Source organism: Takifugu rubripes, chromosome 13 (assembly GCF_901000725.2).
Source record: "Takifugu rubripes chromosome 13, fTakRub1.2, whole genome shotgun sequence".
Taxonomy (NCBI): Eukaryota; Metazoa; Chordata; class Actinopteri; order Tetraodontiformes; family Tetraodontidae; genus Takifugu; species Takifugu rubripes.
Window position 1 is genome coordinate 5964876 of NC_042297.1, and position 19000 is coordinate 5983875.

Sequence of the window (19000 nt, forward strand, 5' to 3'; positions counted from 1 at the left end):
CCACTCACTATAGGACTATCTACATATTTATATAGAAAAGAATTCGGAATTATTTTGAAAATTGTTTTTTCAACTTGAACATAGATATGCTAGTTTTTAAAATAGAAAAACACAACACCATTAGAGTTCCAATCATCAGTATATTATCCATTTCAATTATGTTAGAAGTTTTTTTTTAAAAGAAATGTGAATTATTATTGAAAAACAAAAATAACTCAAACAAAAAGGATTTGGAGCATTTTGATGATTTTAAATACCATGTAAAGCTCTCCACCAGTTTGATAGGTTCAAAGCATCTTTTGTAGATAGTGTCAAATTAATTATTTTACCATGGAAAACTTTCAGCTTTTTATTGAATTGTTTTCGGGGAAACAATAGACACATTTTAAAAAGCTGTCAGCAATTTTGAAAACTTTGATACAAATGCTGCAAAGGAAATGCTGCGTGCATGCATTTCCACGCAGACAGCGCTCCCTGTGAGTAACAAACCAAATTACACGAATAACGCTCCAACAAATATTTTGGTGAAAGAGGTGCGTGTAGTTTTAGAAATAAAACTATTATTTATTTATAATAAATAATAAATAAATAAGTTCCTGTTATGCTGTATTGTGCTGCTTTACTCATTAAAGAAACTATTTCTTTCATCACGCTTTATTGGAACACTTATAATTCCTTTGTTTTAATAAAAGTCCAAGACAGCACAAACATTCACAAAATAATAGTTTTAGGTTTCATGAAAATTAAAACAAGAAGACATCAGGAACAACAATCTACTGACTAAATAAAGATTAAAAGATTGACTATTCAGTGTGCGACTCATGTTTCATATTGATTACTTGTAAATATGTCACCAGAGCGTAAACAGAATTGGACAAATATAGGTTCAGTTCAGTGAGGAGCGTTTTTGCAGATCTCTCCAGCAGCTTCCTGTAGTTTCTGCACGGACTTCATCACCTCTCGGAAGCTCTCGTTAAAGCCGCCATTGCCTGCCTTCAGCCAGGCTACCTGCAGGTCTCGGACCCATGCCAGAATCTCCTCCAACCTTTTCTGCACCATCTTCTGCTCCTCCAGCTCAGCCAACAGCGCCTGTCTGCCATAAACCTCTGCTTCATAGGCGTGACGTGTGGCAGCGATAGAGGACTCCAACCGCTGGATCTCCTGGATGTAGCAGACATGAAGACACGGCTTTTTCACCCCAATATAGATACAAAACTACACATAAATAGTTAAATGCTTTAAAGCTCTGCTATAATGAATTATTTAAAATGCCTTGTCTAATTACAACCCAAGAACAAATTGCACAATGTCCACATTACAGTTTGTGCTCCGTCACCTTTATGTCTTCAGGGTATTTGTCGTGACATTTGTCCTCGGGCAGTACAACGTTGGGCGGCACCGAGAGGCAACGGCTGACCAGCAGAGCTTCCATTCGCTCTGAAAGCTGTTTGAAACGGTCTTCAAGAAACTGCTGCAACCTCCGGCTGCAGTCTCGAGCCCGGACCTGGAGCAGCTGCCCAGCCACACCGGAGCCGTCCCTGCCCAGCTGCCTCACACATACCTTCTCCACAACGGGTAAAATGTCGCACAGGCAGTCCTGAAAGGCGCTGTACACCCGTAACATGCACGTATTGGGCGTGAAACCAAAAAACTGTGTTTCGTAGAGCTTCAACGTAGACGGCGAGAAATCAACATCGGTATTTGCCTCCATCTCCGCGTTTCCTCCGGTTTCCCGCTTTATGTTGAACCCACTCGGCACTCGTGAGGTTGCCGTCTTCGGGCTAAAATGCTGCATTAGCGTCACCATGTGGGTCGGAGTGCGATTGGTTCTGGAGCCAAATGGGCCCAATACAATTTTGTGTTCATATTATAAGATTTTTGAGCGCTGTTTTGTCAGTATTTTGTAATTGAATTCCTATACTGAATGGTTTTAATTTATTTTTAATGGATGTTAACAAATTCATGAAATGTGTTTCATGTTTTCAGCTACAAATCTTGTATATCAGACTTTCTTTAGAGTAGCAAAAAGTTCTAGGAAAAAAAATCCTATTTGCAGTTTGTTAGCAATCAGTTCAATCACTTATCGATTAAATGCTCATTAACGTCAGAATTTTGTTTAATGCTTTATTTACATGAACAGACAGAACAATACAATACCATAGAGGGTATATGCAAAAATATATATACCGGTACAAAGAGTAGAAAAATGTTTTTTGGCTATGCCTTTAGCTACATGCTTCTTTTTTGAAATATAAAATAAAAAATGTATAATTTGATCAATTTTTTATGAATATGGAATTTGCCCCCCAAACACAAAAAAGTTCAAAACAAGTCTTTTTCCTTTTTGTTGTTTTCAAAGCAGATGGCTGTCTGGTTTTTCCTTTTTGATGTAATTTTGTATATTAAATCAGAACATTTTTTGTATGGATTAATACATCAAATATGAAATGCTTTTCTCATCCATGCCACCAACAGTGCAGAAGTATTCAATATTAATTTTAAATCTTTCTATTGTTTTTTCTGGGTATTTGCAGGAGCACATCAGCGTGCTGTTTCCTTTATATCAATACAAGGCTATATCATTAAACACTTACCGTGTGTAGCCTGAAATTCTGAAATTGTATAATGTGCCTATGCCAGAGAGCTAATTCTGTAGAATTAGAATTAGAAGAATTAGAATTGACCAAAGATTTAAAATGGTAATAATATCTCAGACATTTCAATTTGTTGCTTTTGTCCCTTTGGGGGAGCTAAATCCTGGTCCTTGGTTGCATTTACTATGATACCTAATGTATTTATTTCAGCATGTGCATTTTTTTATATCATCTACTAAGAAATACTTATATAACGATCATTTGCAGCTCATTACAGAGCCTTTAAAAAGCTGCAGTACACCCCTTGGAGAATTCTTGGGTGTACAAATTTAGCAATAAATTCATCACATTGTAACAACTATTGATTTTTTTCATTTCCATTCATGATAATACTTAAATTTGTGACCATATTCCTCACTGGAGTGCCATTTATCTTTAAGTGGCAACAGCACAGATTTCTTTGGATTCATTTTTAGATCCAATACTCTGCATTTGACAGCTTTTTTTTCCTCATGCAAAAGAATGTGGTGTCTGCCAGTCGAGTCACTGTTTGCATCCATAATACCACAAATATATTGTATCTCTTTTTTAATATTGAGTCATTAATTGTGTCACTTTTGTGTTTTGCTTTGTCTTAAAAACCTGTTTCCTGAACCAAAATAGTTGATTGTTCTGAATATGAATTGATGACTACTATAATCAATCACGCCCAAACTGAACCAAATGTTATTGGATATATTTCTGCTGGGCAAAAAACCTAAATGTTCCTAATCAATTATGTCATCCAAACCTAATTTTAATAATTTAGCAAAGATCATACCAAATTGTGAGCACTGCCCGAATAAAATAAGGATAAAAATAAGACAGAACGGGAAAAACAAGGAGGAATTCTGTACACAAATATTTTTGCATCATTATCTAACAGACAAATTGACCTTGAATGAGGTACCAAACCCCCAAATGCATGGGGCCCAAATCCATCCAGGGGTGGACCTATTTCAGCTGCATATGGTTCCAGCATCCTTCTTGTGACCACGAAAGGGATAAAACAGTCAAGAAAATGAAAGAAGATTGAGAATTTATCAGGCCATCATTTCAAGCAGACTGTTATTGTCTGTAAGAGAGCCAACACATTTCTGAACCTCTGCTAAACCAACCTCCAATGTTCTTTTACCATCCCATTTAATAATTTGTTACTTTCATTTTCAGTATCAGTAATATATAACTTCTGATCAGCAATACATTGAGAAATAAGCTTTTTGTATTCACATGTTCGTTTATTAATGTTATGTTTAGAGAGGGTTAATGTCTGGAAATATTAAAGGAAAATGTACTTCTGGATCCAGAGGCGCTGCACTTTTAAGCACAGTTTTGGGACACGCCCCTTTTCTTCCAGCGAAAGGGGCGCGTGCTAATTCACTTCCTCAACCACTCCAGATTCTCTTTCCGACCTGTATTGAGCGGCTTCTATTTCCACACGTGTAATCTTGCCTATGTTAATCTCTCTCGTTTGGACTAGTGTTTGACCTCATCCTGTTCTGTTAAAATAGGTAAATTAACGGACGATGTAGGGTCCTTTTTACAACTGCGCACCCGCTTGCATAGCAAGGCAGATGTTATGGTTAGAAGTTAAGCCGGGTTTGTCCATGTTAGCATGCTGATATTAGCTTGCTGATGCGTCTACATTTGTTGTGTTGTTGCTAACGCTAACCTTTAGCTAGCTAGCAACCGCAACTCTCCGAGCTCATTTAGGAAGCTGAAGCGTTTTGATAATGCCGGATTTGTGTCTATTTCCCGAAGCTACCCTGAGATATTTGTTCGTGCCCTCTTCTTTTCAGGCGAATAGCCATAAGAACCGACAACAATGGGGGCTTATCTGTCACAACCTAATATAACGAAGAGCTCGTCTGATGGCGGCAACAGCAACTTGAGCTACGGCATTTCTGCCATGCAGGGATGGCGTGTGTCCATGGAGGTGAATATGAATGAAACCATATTAACCGGCACCTGAACGGAGTGAATCTTTAGTGGATCTTAAGTTGTTAATAGGGGCATGAAGAGGCTTGAATGATTTATAGTTATGGCGTTGTTTGGATTTAGATAATCAGTGTTTGCAGTTTGTCGCACGCCTAAAATGGTCTGTGCTGCTGTCGAGTTCCATTTAATCAGTTTTATTGGTTTACTGTGATGAGCAAATCTGAAACAATCAAATCTAACAGCTGAATTCAAGTAAAAATCTTATATTGAAGTAACCTACTTAGAATGTATGACGTGTAACCACAATTATAGTAAGAACATTAACCAACAACCAAAGGTAATGTGTTTTGTTCAACATATAGTTCCCCTTTTAAAGAATAATCTTTTTTAATGTCCCTTCAGGATGCTCACAATTGTATCTTAGATTTTGATGAGGATACTGCCATGTTTGCTGTTTATGATGGCCATGGAGGTAGGTTTGACTGTAAAATGTAGTTTGATCTCATGGCTTTTAAACAACATTTTTATTCAGAGCATCATGTCTGCTCTAATTGCCATTTCCTCTAGGTGAAGAAGTAGCACTTTACTGTTCAAAGTACCTTCCAGATATCATCAAGGAACAGAAAACCTACAAAGACAGAAAACTGCAAAAGGTGAAGCTGTGTCTGAACCCTGTTTTGAATGCTACAATAAATCTCCTGACACATTTCATTTTACTGTTGTTTCAAGGCTCTTGAAGATGCTTTCTTGGCCATTGACAGCAGAATAACCACAGAGGAAGTAATTAAAGAGCTAGTCCAGATAGCTGGACGACCCACTGAGGAGCCCCCATCTGAAAAGATGGCAGAGGAGGATGATTGTAAGTAGGGCTGTTCACCTTAAAAATGTAAAATCAGGCTGTCACAATGGCTGTCATTGTTTTTACGACCTTAAATTCTTGTAGGAAAAGTTTTCGGTGTCTTCGTGTAACGATGTTTTTGCTAGCTATGACATCCATGAGCTGGACTTCATACAGGTGTCTATTAGTCACATGTGCAGGAGCGTTCCATGTTCTCTCCCTCTTTCAGTGGAGACAGAAGAGGCCGCTTTGCTCCACGAAGAAGCCACAATGACCATTGAAGAGCTGCTGGCTCGCTATGGCCAGAACCTCAACGCTGTCAAACACGCAGCAGCCATCAGGTAAAAATCTTTCATAAATGGAAATAGGATCAGATTTTACATTTGTATGTGTGACAGATTAGGATATTTATTTTTCTAGAGTAGTAAAATCACACAAATGGCTTCTGTGTCATTTTAGGAGAACTACTGGTAGCTGAACTATAATAAGCTTAAGACAAATTCCAGCCTTTAATTATCACTTCAGTGATGGAGGTTATATGGTAGCTGGTGTGTGTTTGTCTGTACGCCTGTTGCAAAATAATTCCAAAAGTTTAAATGGATAGCCAAGGGGCTTTGAACAAAAACCTAGTATGTTATGTAACCTTGTATTACTACTGACTGCATACATTTTATACTATACTACGAGTGTAAGTCACAATGTGTGGGGAAATGATCTGCTTGGCAGTGGTCTTTGTTCTCTTAAGTGTTTTTTTGTTTTTTGTTTTTTTTCACCTGTTTTCACAGTATTGTCTTAGGATTTAACGTTGTTACTGTGGCCCATAACTCCCTTTTTGATTTATTGTGAATTTTATGTATCTAATTTTCCCTCTTATTGTTACTAATTTACCGAGACTTATTAATGATTTGTGTCTTTACCAATACCACATCCCCATCTTTCTTATTATTAAGGGGAAAAGTCTGTGTTCACCTGAACAACTCAACGAAAAGAATTACCGTAGATTCTGGACTACAGAGCGCACCTGATTAAAAGCCGCATAATCTAATTTTAGATAGAAAATCAATTTTGTACTTATACAAGCCGCATCGGATTTTAAGCCGCAGGTATCCCATGTAGTAATATGAAAAATTAGATCGAAAACATTCAGTACCGGTATATGTTTTATTACTGTAAGAAACGAGTCACTGACAACGAGCAACAGACAGGTAAGAAACAACATCCACTCTTTTCACTTGTATGTTTGTACAGAGACCTTAAATCCAATTTTTATCATGTGAGGATTTTTTATTTAATTTTTTTTATTAATTTAATCTGCTTAGCAACACAAACAAATATAATGTACCGGTAAATGCTTTTTTCTAACGGTGTCTGTAATGCAGCTACCTTGAAATATAGGTTTGTATCAGCTACACACAAATTACGTTGTTTATGCTTTTTTACTCAATCAACGATCTAAAACATCCCGATGGCCCACCTCTAAAATCTTCTGTTTTCATCGCAGTGGCGATTGCTTTTGCCTTCTGATTTTTACAGCGGAAACATCATGGCCGCCTGCTCTGTGTCTTCCAGAAAGTTTTCAAGCTCGGGCCACCTGCCATGTTTACGTCTAAAGTTTTTGTCGTCTTTTTGCTTTGTATCAGTTCTTCAGGCGGGCGTCTCCACCTTCTCACCATTGATTCATTTATGCCAAGATTACGTGCGGCAGCTCGATTTCCTTCTTCAACCGCCAGAGTCATCGCTTTTAACTTAAAAGTCGCATCATATGCTTTTCTTCTAGTATTTTCCATGTTGATGAGGGTTAGTAAAAATGACTGATTCACAGTAGTTGTGAATCAGTGCGCTTGACTGATCATACAATTTCATTGGACCTCTGTCTGTACCATTAACAGTGGGTGAATGTCACACTTTGTGTGTTTATATTTTTAGGGACAGTCAGAAAGATGATAAATAATATTGTGTAAATGCAGCCTTCGGTTCCTGAGATTTATTGTGCTTCATGTGTTTTGGTTCTAGTGCAGCTACTAAGAAGGCAGCAAGCTCTCACTCAGAGTCTTCAGGGGAGAAAGACTTAAAAGAGGGCATTAATGGAGAAATGGAGGAGGAAACCAATGGAAAGGCAAAAGAAGTGGCATCTGGGTCTAAAAACAGAGTTTGTCAGAGACAAGAAGCAAATGAAGCCAGTGGTCAAGGTGAGCTGAAAGCTTGTGACGGTCACAGACAGAATTGCTGCTCTAAGATTTAAGGCTAAGTGACACGCTTAGGCTCGCTATCTTTAACAATAATTACTATTCCTATATACTATTCTTGGGGGAAAAAACTGTATTCTGTTATAAATTAAAGGTATAATTTGTAGTTTTTTGTGAGGATGTGCAAAGTTCTTTGTTCAGTTTTGTACCAGCAGCAAATGTCCCAGTTTGAAAACCAGTGAGTAAAGATGGAACCAAGAAGTACATTCACACATTTGCAAGCTTTTACAGCACACTGTAATTTATTGTTGTTGTCTTCCAGCACTTCATAATGTTGAAGTGCTGGAAGAGAGCAACAATAAATCAAAGCCTATGTTTGCTTCCTCCAGCAGCCAACTGTGGAGGATCAGGAAGTCCAAATGGACAACAAAAAAGCAGTAAGACTGAAGGAGACGCAGGGCCCTCCTGCTCTTCTTCCTCCAAGGACGTGGGAGACACCAAGTCAAAGTTCTTTGATGACAGTGAGGAGTCTGAGGAGGGAGAAGAGGAGGGCAGCGATGAAGAGGTGAGGACATCGCACGAAAGTAAATGTGATGATGAAAAATTCAGCTTGTTGACTTCAGATTCACAACTTTCACCCTACAATTAGGATGGCAGTGAGGAGGAGGAAGGTGACAGCAGTGAGATAGAGGAAGAGGAGGATACAGAGGAGGGGGAGGAAGACTCTGAAGATGGAGAGGAGGAAGAAATGTGTCTACCTGGAATGGATGGCAAGGAGGAGGTGTGTATGAAGCTGGTCTAAAGTAATTACATTGTTAAATGTTTAGATAAGAAAAACTGTATTTATGTTTTATTGATTTGACCCGATTAGTCCAGGCAAGTCGGTCATGAAGGACGTGCCGACTTTTGCTGAGTTGATGGATAAATTGAAGCTTATTCAGGGTAGAGCTTTTGTGTCTAGGTGACATCAGTTTTGAGGGGTTAGACAACTGGGGGGGTGCACTCTGGAGAGTCCAGACCTCCGCCAAACAGGTAATTTCCCCACATATTGTGATTTACACCTGCAGTATAGTATCTACAGTATAGGCAGTAGTAATACAAGGTTACATTACCTAGGAGGGTGCTTGATAATCAAAGCTTTGACTTTGGAAAATCACAGGTTAAAGCCCCTCCATAATCCAGAACATCACCAAAATGTTATCAGCTCTTCCTCGGCCAATTATTAACATTTCTTGCAAGTTTTGTTAAAATCCAGTCCTAAATTTTGAGTTATTTTGCTAGCAATTAAATGCTGCCTGTTGCCTAACCTCCATGGCCGAAGTGATTGAAGGTTAGGATGGTCTTAAAAACACGCAATAAAACCGTTGGTGTATAATTAAACCATATGGCAAACAGTTTCTGGTTAAATATTATCCAACATTTTAAAAAACCTAGTCATGTGGCTGTTTTCAAGAGAGCTCAGAACTAGACAAATGCATTTCTTCCTCTCTAATAAGTCTGTTGCTTTGATCAATGATCTCTGGAAAGTGAGCTGCAATGTTTAGACTAGAAGAGGTAGATATTAAGATTCAGATTCAGATCCTTTATTGTCCCACACGGGGAAATTTACAGTGCAACAACAGCAAGAGCACGCAGAGAAAAATAATAGAATAGAATAGGATTTGGAATATACAAAGAGGATGTACAGTATATTTACAATAATCCAGATAAATGGATACTCGGCCTCTGTATACCTGTACATAGTACAGAGGGTGAATACAATATACATATCAGAATATATAATATTCAGATTGTGTTAGCGGGCGTTATGTTTATTGTGCAGTCTGACAGCAGCCGGCAGGAAAGATCTGCGATACCTCTCCTTCACACAGCGAGGGTGGAGCAGCCGCTCACTGAAGGAGGAGATATGAAGTTATTTCAATGCTGTTGCACAACTTTACATTTTAAAAGTCGAATTACATTTCTGTTCACACTTCCACAGCCCGGATCAGACAGTGGTACAACGGCTGTTGTGGCTCTGATCCGAGGAAAACAGCTGATCGTGGCCAATGCTGGAGACTCTCGCTGCGTCGTTTCAGAGCGAGGTGCTGCTCATGCTGCTCATTTGATGTTTTTTCTGAAACTGGTTGTACTTTGTTGCACAATGGTCTTTGCTTAGTTACGGCCTTACCTCTGAAAACTGCAGCAGTTTTTTTTAAAAACAGTTCTCCTGCAGGGAAAGCTGTGGATATGTCGTATGACCACAAGCCAGAGGATGAGGTGGAACTTGCTCGCATCAAAAATGCCGGAGGGAAAGTGACCATGGATGGTCGCGTCAATGGTGGACTTAACCTCTCCAGAGCTATTGGTACGTTCACCTTTTGGTGAGATATACTGTGATTTGTTGTTATTATACAAGTAATATTTGTTTCTCCACACTGTTCTAAGGTGACCACTTCTACAAGAGGAACAGGGCTCTGCCTCCAGAGGAACAAATGATCTCTGCGATGCCTGATGTCAAAGTTCTGACGCTAAATGAGGACCATGACTTCATGGTCATCGCCTGTGATGGTATATGGTAAGTTTGGGTGGAATTTATTTTACATTTCTTATGAAGACATGTCTGTTTAAATTTAGGAAAATATTTAATATGGATCAAATGTCATCTTTCCCCATCTTCCTGGGGTGTGGTGAAGCCACTTTCACACTGCAGAAAGATTGCAGGTCTTTTCGGCAGTGACCGCGTTGTCATGGCATTTCAATGGCGGGTCATTCAAAATAATGACTGCTTGTCTCGCCTGCAAATTAAAAGCTGTCCCTCATTGTCTTGCTAAATTACCTGATGATGTTGATGTACCTGCCTGTCACTTTCTGATGTTTAACTGTCAACAGAGACTGACCTCTGAAGGACAGAGATTTTTCCCGTTTTTTCAATCAGACAAATCAAGTATGGAGCTTCACGATTTTTAATGGAAGCACGTACGTCATGTGAGGGAAATCCCGCTGTTGGAGGTTGTTTATAGTGACATCACACACCTTTTATTGATCATGGTCGCTCTTTCACAAGATCACAAGAACTGCAAGCTTCTCAGCCTCTCCAGGGAAGAAGAGATTCAGAAGCAGATTTCGGTCACTGTCAGTTATTTTTGGCAGCATTACCAGCCTCTGATGCAGTGGGTGACCTTATTATGAACTTTGCAAAGTAATAGCTATGTGGCCCCTCAGCACTGGCTAACCCCCCCGAGTATCTCCAGCTCTCCAGCAGCTGAGCCACCTGTGTCCTGTGCATGAGGATGCAGAGGAAATGGTTTGCTCTGGCATCAATATGCTAATTTCATTGTAAAAGCTGCATAAATGTTAAACTCCCCTCCATTATCTTGATGCTCATGTATGTTGTATGTATGCAGGAATGTATTGAGCAGCCAGGAAGTGGTGGACTTCATCAGTGAGAGGATCAAACCTAATGAAAGTGGCCATGTGAGATCACTCTCATCCATCATAGAAGAGGTGAGACCCGCTACATTTTAATTATAATGTTCACGGTGTACATACTATAAACTTGTTTTGTGTAACCCATTAAATCGGTTTCCTCACTATAAAGCAAGTCATGTTCGTCAAATCAAAGGAAATGGATTGTATCATAAAGTCATTTGGCATATTTTTGAAGCTCTGCATGTTCTTTTGACAGCTGTTGGACCACTGTTTGGCCCCTGACACATCTGGAGATGGGACTGGCTGTGATAACATGACTTGCGTTATCATCACTCTGAGGCCGCACCCATCCGCCACCAACTCTGAAGACACAAAGAAGAGGAAGCATCAGGAGGAGGCTGGAGTGACAGAGGAGCCGGAAGAGAACGGAAATGACAGCAAAAAAGCAAAAAGTGATTAAAGGCTGACAGAAACTCTCCCAGGAGGAGTATCTGGTTCCAAATTTCCACTGATATGCCGCAGACAGATTTTGTTCAAAATTAAACCGTGACCTCACAAACATGAGCTGAATCGTAAAATGGAAATAAGAGCTATGCTGATGCATACAGATGTGCTCTCATCACCAGTGTAGCTCCTATAGGTTCTGTTTTAGGCAGATTGTTTAACACCACCTCCTTTTGTTTCTTTTTGTCATTGGAAAGAGGCAGGAGATGCTTTTTCTTCTTTACTTCAGATGTGTTACTGACATAAGTGGCACATCTCATTTATACTTATGTAGAAGGAAGAATTGAGACAAACCAGGCAAAAGTCGTGTGCTTATTAGCATTTCACTATCTCTGCACCCAGGTGCTGCATCTTCTTATGCCAAGAAACCTTTTTCCATGCAGCACACTGACTTTGATTCACCCTTTTTAAATTGCTGCTCAGATGTGACAGCCTGACTTCTTTTTTTGCAGTTCTAAAGCATAAAATGTGCACGTAACTCCCAATATAAAGCTGTGTAGTTCTCTCCAGTATGCTTACTGCACTGAAATAAGTGCCATTAAAAACTAAAATCACTTTTTACAGATCAGAAAGTCAGAGAGGCCCTTTAATGGCTGCAGGTTTCACATTTGAATGGAGAGGAGGCTGATGTCCCTTGTAGCCCCACTTCTTATGTGAAGTGAGAGAACATGTTTAATGGTATAATTTCATATTGATATGACATGCATCTCTTTAGGAGCAGTTGATTTGATGAGAGCAAGAGGAACTGAAGGAAGACTCCAGTTATTAAGATTACAATTTCTTGTTTAAAATTTCCCAAGGTTTCGGCAGCTGGTGACCTTTTTTTTTTTTTAACCTGTTTGGATATGATGGCGTCTGTGCAGAGGGATGAAGATTAAAGCTGTGGGGGCAATACTGCAATACTTTAACTCTAGGAGGGCAGTTATCCATCATCCATATCCCTGATCATGTTTATGCTCCACATTCGGACTTTGTTTCCATATAATAGGCTGATGAAATGATCTGTTAATTTGCTAGTCAGGTCTCACTTTTGTTATGGGGGGGGTAATGGTAAAGAAACCCTAACACCATTAACAGAATCTGTTTGAAGCCAGAATGCTGCTTTTTATTTTCATGATGAAATTATTTGAACAGAAAATGGAAAGCACCCGTGCTATAGTGTGGATGAATGATTTTTTTTTTCCTTTAGTGGCAATGCTGTTGGAGTCTGGTGCATGAAGACAGTTTAACTGCTATGGTCTTAATATGCCGACGCCTCATGAACCATGTTGACTGTATCGTGTGACTTAGTTTTTTTTCTAGTGCACTATCTCGTCATCGTGCCCCTTTTTCTGTACATAGTTTTTCAATACTTGTAATTGAAGAAAAAGAAGACTTTTTCTTTGTAATTGTGAGTTAATGTGACATTTTTGGTGTATAATCTTTTGACACCAATATGTAATTACATACAAATTCATTTTTAAAAAAAATCAAACACTGTCTTAATTTATCCTGTCAAGGTTTGGGCTGAAAGGTTAGATATGCTTGCTGTGTTTTTGACTCTCCTGCAGATGGCAGCAAAGTCATTTATTATGACTTCAGCTGGTTTTTTTAAAAAGATTTTGGCGGCAAGATGGCTAATTTGCACAAAGTTTGCCGTTTCACTCTGCCATCTTCTGCAGTGAGAATGTTCCAAGGCCCAGTCCTGCCCTCTGATTGGCTGTTGCTCTGCTGGTGGCTGCACACTCTCCTGAGGATCACTGCTGCTGCAGAAACAATAGAACGGGAGAGAAGGAAACACACCCTGTCCTTGGAATCTAAAAATGTCGTCTCACCCGCAGATGCATGCGTTTTCTATCTGTGGCAGGAAGGATGTTTTTTGTTCATTCTGCAGATAAGTGCCTTCACTGCTGCCTGTAGCTAAAATGAATATGTGCAAAGTTTCAGAGGTGATCACAGAGAACTTTACTCATTATGAAAATGTTTGTTTTAAGAATTTTCTGTGAATTTACAGTGCTCCATTCTTGCCCAGACTGCTGTCCTCCAAATCAGCAGCTTTTTATTGCCCACAAATCAGATTCACTTTCTTTTTTGTCACTATTAACATCCCAGTCTCACCTATCTGTAGTTTCTCACATACTCTGAGATATAACCTTTGCACACCAACTTTTCAATGCAGGAACTGCAGCGTCTACCATAGAGTTCTACAGCAGCCTGGTTCAGACCGTGTGTGGGTGTAGAGAAAAGTCGGAACAATAGGTATTGTCATAGTGAGACAAAATATCTTTAGGTGTTCAGCGTGGGGGAAACAAATCCAAGAGTTCAGATAAGTGATTTGAGAACTTTATTACCAGCTGGATCTCGGACAGACAGCCGCACACACTGACGTTCACAGCCAAAGACGCACCTCCAGGAATGCGTTGGAGACCACATATCAGTGGGCGCTGACTCATGTTGTACATAACTGCGACTACAAGCTTATAGAGCTGATTATACTCGTTATACTTCTTATACATTATGAAAATATACATATCAAAAGATAGAAGTTAAGAGATTAAAATATATATTCATTATTTTCCCACAGTATACACAGGAAGTATTCATCATTCGTCTGCTCTGTTCATGTGGTTCTGACTTGTCAGAAGTTTAACTCGCACATAAATATTCAGTATGTATAGTTGCAGTATGAGTATAAAAAAACCATATAAAAGGTGCTGCAATTATTTTGATAGAAGACAAAATACTATTTGTATACTTCTATTGTGCACATTTCAGTGATAATTGAACAGAAAACATATTTAATCATCCTGATTGTGTGTGTGTGTGTGTGTGCTTGGATTCCCATAAAAACATGCCAGGTTATGCCTGTTAACAGATATAAAAGTCATTATTGATGTGACTCTGTCCTTGGTGGATATGGCATAAGGCGTTATGTTACATTATTATTTCATTAGTGGGTGTTTTTTAGTTTCCTGTTTTCCTTTTACCTCTCTTTTCTGCACACTGACACTTTTCATATCATCAATCTGTTTCTTTTCTTTTCCTGTCCTTTTCTGTGCCTTTTGAACACATGACAGATAATTCATTCTTTCTCTAGGGAAGTTCAGATCGGTACTTCACTGTTAGTTTAATCAAGTTGGCATCATTGATAAAGTTGGGTTATAGATGATAGATATGAGCAGTTTGCTCAGCAGAGGTTAGTCTTTTTGTTGGCATAGAAACCAGTTGCTAGACAAATGAGCAGAAGAAAAATTCTATCTGAGACAAATGGTTGAGTGTGTAGCTGGGGAAGAGTAAAAGAATGAGAGTGAAAATATGTTCGATGATGCAAGACAAGCAGTATGTTGGAGGATCACATCGCTACTGTTTCCACATCTTTCTTCTCAAAGCAGAAGAAGTTTTAGAATATGCTCACATTTATGTTAATTCAGATTCTGAACTGAGTTTAAAGAAGAGCAGGAACAAGAGAAAGAAAATTTTTGTCTTCACTTTTCCCATTTTGGGGAAACGGGGGGGTGCATATATGGGTACACTCCTGGATGGCCATTGTGGGTTTTGGTATATTGCTCAAGGGTGACTGTGAAGGTGTTCTGATACCTTGCTCTAAGACCAGAACTCATTCCATGTTTTGTTTACACTGAGAACGTTCTGCTTCTCGGATCAGACTCCCAACAGACTGAGCTACATGTGGTTGTCTGAAAGAAGAATCTGGATTTGACCTATTCAGCATGGCTGCCAGTGTGAGGGCACTGACTCATGTGCAGAACATCAAGCCTTCTTTCAAGATTTTCTCAACAGATTCCATCCTGCCAATGATCCTGGATTGCAATAATTTAGGGACTGGTCAGACCTCAAATCCAGAGAAGACAGTATGTTCCATGTTCCTGCCTCAGCAGCAAGAAAAGATAAGGATTTAGAAGGAGAATTGTGGTGTACCATCCACGAAGCACACTAACAGAATCACTAGCTTTAACCAGCGGAAAAGTATTTAAACACAAGATGGTCAGTGAGACATTATATGCTTGCATTAAGTTCAAGAGATATATATTATATGTAATCCAGACTGGCATCAGTATTGACTGTGTTCTACTTGTATTGTGTTTGAACTGAATTGAACTGAATGAATTAAATCTGTAATAAACATCAAATAAACACCAATTGCAATAAAAACTTGCTTCATTTGGAAATCTGTTGTGCCTTTTACACACACGTAAATCTTGTTGATTATTTCTTTTCTTTGTAATATTTCACTTTGAAAAAACAAATGAGTAGAACTTGGACTAATACATGAACTCCATTTTGTAATACATGATCTAACAAAGACCAAAGGCAAATATTAACCATATATGTTGTTTACATTATTTGTAATTGGGATTACCATAAGTAAGTTTCTCTTGAGTATTTTAACATATAAATGTGTATTTGTGTTGAATTAGCCCACCGCAAACTCAGTGGATCCACCAGACACATGGGTTAATATAATAACCCTGGAGATTTAACAGCAATACAATTATTGTTAACAACAACCATAATAGTACTTTTGTATTTTTGTACTTTAGTAAAACCAAACTACATCGAACTATAAAAACAAAGGTTTTACCACAGTTTTGCCACTAAGAGAACAGTGTTTAAAAAAAGAGATTTCTGCACACTCTTCAAGGAGCTTGTGAATTAAAAATATTGCCTGATAGTCTTGTGACAGAATTGAAATGATGTGGCAACAAGAAGTTCTGCAGTGTACATACAGCATGTGACACAGGGCACCAATATCTAATGACTGAAGGGAGACATAACCCTCCTAATACATGGTCATGCGGCAACAGACCTAATTAAATGTACTTTGGATGTTACGGCAGCTGCTGGCAGCGCCTGAAATCCAGATGTGTTAGTCGCTTGTTGTCATACCATTGAGGTTGGCGTTGAGCCGTGTTGTCCAGGGAACAGGTTCTTCCCGGTTCGGAACCACACGTTGACTATAAATCACAAAACACTGCAGATTTCACTCTCACACCTAGAGAGCACCGGGAGCACTGTGAGAGTCATGTTCTTTGACTTCTCCAGTGCCTTCAACACAATCCAGCCATCATTGCTGAGAGGGAAGATGGAGGGAGCCAGAGTCGACTGTCACCTGGCTGCCTGGACCACCGACTACACCAACAGACTACAGTACGTGAGGCTCCGTGACTGTGAGTCTCTCTTCCTCTTCACTCTCTACACATCGGACTTCAGCCACAACTCGGACAGCTGCCACCTCCAGAAGTTCTCCAACGATACAGCCATCGTTGGACGTGTGTCTGAGGGGAACGAACTGGAATACAGGGAGGTCATCACCAACTTTGTCGCCTGGTGTGAACTGAACCATCTGCGCATCAACGCCAGCAAGACAAATGAGGTGGTGATCGACTTCAGTAGGAAGGCTTCTCACACTGCACCCATGAACATCCAGGGTTTGGATATTGAGATCGTAGGAGTACAAATACCTGGGTGTTCACCTCATCAATAAACTGGACTGGACTCATAACACAGACGCCCTGTACAAGAAGGGCCAAAGTCGTCTTCATCTGTTGAGGAGACTGAGGTCCTTTGGAGTGTGCAGGTCACTGCTTAGGACCTTTTATGACTCTGTGGTGGCATCGGTGATCTTTTACTCTGTGGTCTGCTGGAGCTGTGGAAGCTCAGAGAGGGACAGGAAGAGACTCAATAAGCTGGTCAGACGGGCTGGCTCAGTCCTGGACTGCTCTCTGGACTCCATTGAGGAGGTGGGTGAGAGGAGGATGTTGACCAAGCTGACATCAATTATGGACACCCCCTCTCACCCCCTACATGAGACTGTGGGGGCCTTAAGCAGCTCCTTCAGCAGCAGACTGTTACACCCATGGTGTAAAAGGGAACGTTACCGCAGGTCATTTATCCCAACTGCCGTCAGATCGTTCAACATGCACAACACTTAATTGTAGCACCAATAACCCAGGGTTGGCATATTTGCACTAACTAATCATCCTACCTCTGGAATGTCTTATTTGCACATCTTATTTACACCTTATTTTTTTCTTCACACTGTCCGACACTCCTCCTGTACATCATTTTTTTAATTTCTGTATATACTGTACAATGTACATAGCAATGTACATAATATTAGAGTCTTTTTATTTATTTTTTTATTTTTTCTTTTAGTACTTTTCTGTATTGTATACCACGGGCTACCGCTGTAACGTGCAATTTCCCCGATGTGGGATCAATAAACTCTTTTATCCTTATCCTTATGATGAAGAAAGGACAGCCGCCAGGTCAAACTGATAAAGATGCTGTTTCACTATCAAAGCTTCTCTAACTTAACCAGTTTCATCTGTTTACACGCTGATGATTAGGATGGAGTCTCTATGCCAGGATTGTGTCATTGGTCTGTTGGACAATTTTTGAGTTTGTTCTTTATATTTGTAATCTAAATAGAAGATGAAGATATTTAGCATAATAAATAATATTCATCTGAAACATTAACATTAAAAAGCTGCTGGAGGTCATGAAAAATAAAAGATCAAAATGAATCAACTAACCACCAAACCACATCTCTGCTCCTGCTAAACTAGCAGGGAAAAAATTCAGCTTGGAAAAAGAAGTGTTTTCATCATCTGCAGAATCAGACAGCACTTTACTGATGCTGTGCAACATGAGAGAGCTAAGTGATATGTACATGATCATGACAGATGTTTCAAACTGCTGATAACCAAAGTGCAATACCCCCAATTTAATCAAAGTTTGAAAGCAAGGTCCAGCGTATAAATTAACAGATATGTTTTCTAAGGGAGAAAAATATTCCTTCTGCTCCCAGGATCAACATCCCATAATTCAGAAAGCATACCTGCTGTGGTCAACTCCATGAAGTTACTGCTTCACGATCCAATCACACACATGGCCAAATATTCTGGCCACAAGATTGATTACTGGGAGTCACCTTGTGTGTGTGAATTTGTGTGTGATTGTATGTGCTGGTATATTGGTTTCAGCTGGTTACATCTGGTTTAAAAGCCCATAGAAAGAGCAACAGGAGGCATCTATCTCCAACCTCTCAGTTAATCCTTGTTTTCCATAAGTCCTTGTGCAGAACTCTTGTGCAGTCTGTGTGTGTGTGTGTGGGTTAGATATTGAGACAGAGGAAGAGAGAAAAAGAGAACATTTAGAGCTGCTCTCTAATGATATGATTAAAAAAATGGGATTACAGAAAGTTTAAACCACAAATCAAAACATTTAAACATGATAACAACCCTGTGAAATGTGTTAAAGATCTCAGCTTTTCTTAACTCCTGCCTGTGACTCCTGCCTGTGACTCAACTACAGACATCTCCTCTCCTCTCCTCTCCTCTCCTCTACCTGTCCTCCCCCTTCTCCTCTCTCTCTACCCAGCCGGCCATAAGGAGGAGGGTCCCCCTACATGAGCCTGGTCCTACTTAAGGTTTCTTCCTGTTAAAGGGGAAAAATTGATTGAATTGATTGATTGATCAACTCATCACCAA

The 19000-nt window shown here is 39.6% G+C and overlaps 2 protein-coding genes across 3 annotated transcripts; one reads left to right on the plus strand and one right to left on the minus strand.

The window, feature by feature from the left end:
- Positions 1-638: 638 nt before the first annotated feature.
- On the minus strand, positions 639-1772 carry mis12 (MIS12 kinetochore complex component). The gene is made up of 2 exons (XM_003969485.3): positions 1337-1772; positions 639-1161 (listed from the first exon to the last, which is right to left on the minus strand). The coding sequence occupies exons 1-2, from the start codon at positions 1709-1711 to the stop codon at positions 892-894; spliced, it is 645 nt and encodes a 214-aa protein (XP_003969534.1). The 5' UTR covers positions 1712-1772; the 3' UTR covers positions 639-891.
- Positions 1773-3991: 2219 nt separating this feature from the next.
- On the plus strand, positions 3992-12969 carry ppm1g (protein phosphatase, Mg2+/Mn2+ dependent, 1G). Of its 2 annotated transcripts, none has more exons than XM_011609601.2 (14): positions 3992-4144; positions 4433-4569; positions 4974-5043; positions 5139-5224; positions 5301-5430; positions 5639-5750; positions 7423-7598; positions 7985-8160; positions 8245-8376; positions 9577-9679; positions 9811-9942; positions 10023-10152; positions 10982-11081; positions 11263-12969. In XM_011609601.2, the coding sequence occupies exons 2-14, from the start codon at positions 4459-4461 to the stop codon at positions 11464-11466; spliced, it is 1662 nt and encodes a 553-aa protein (XP_011607903.1). In that variant the 5' UTR covers positions 3992-4144; positions 4433-4458; the 3' UTR covers positions 11467-12969. The 2 variants fall into 2 exon arrangements, with proteins under 2 accessions (XP_011607903.1, XP_003969535.1); XM_003969486.3 differs by having other exon boundaries at positions 7988-8160.
- Positions 12970-19000: the final 6031 nt, after the last annotated feature.

Coding starts and splice junctions, on each gene's coding strand:
- mis12 (XM_003969485.3), bottom strand. CDS start 1,711: ATGGAGGCAAATACCGATGTTGATTTCTCGCCGTCTACGTTGAAGCTC. Junction 1,162..1,336: donor AATACCCTGAAGACATAAAG/GTGACGGAGCAC, acceptor TGCTACATCCAG/GAGATCCAGCGGTTGGAGTC.
- ppm1g (XM_011609601.2), top strand. CDS start 4,459: ATGGGGGCTTATCTGTCACAACCTAATATAACGAAGAGCTCGTCTGAT. Junction 9,943..10,022: donor TAACCTCTCCAGAGCTATTG/GTACGTTCACCT, acceptor CACTGTTCTAAG/GTGACCACTTCTACAAGAGG. Junction 11,082..11,262: donor TCTCATCCATCATAGAAGAG/GTGAGACCCGCT, acceptor TTCTTTTGACAG/CTGTTGGACCACTGTTTGGC.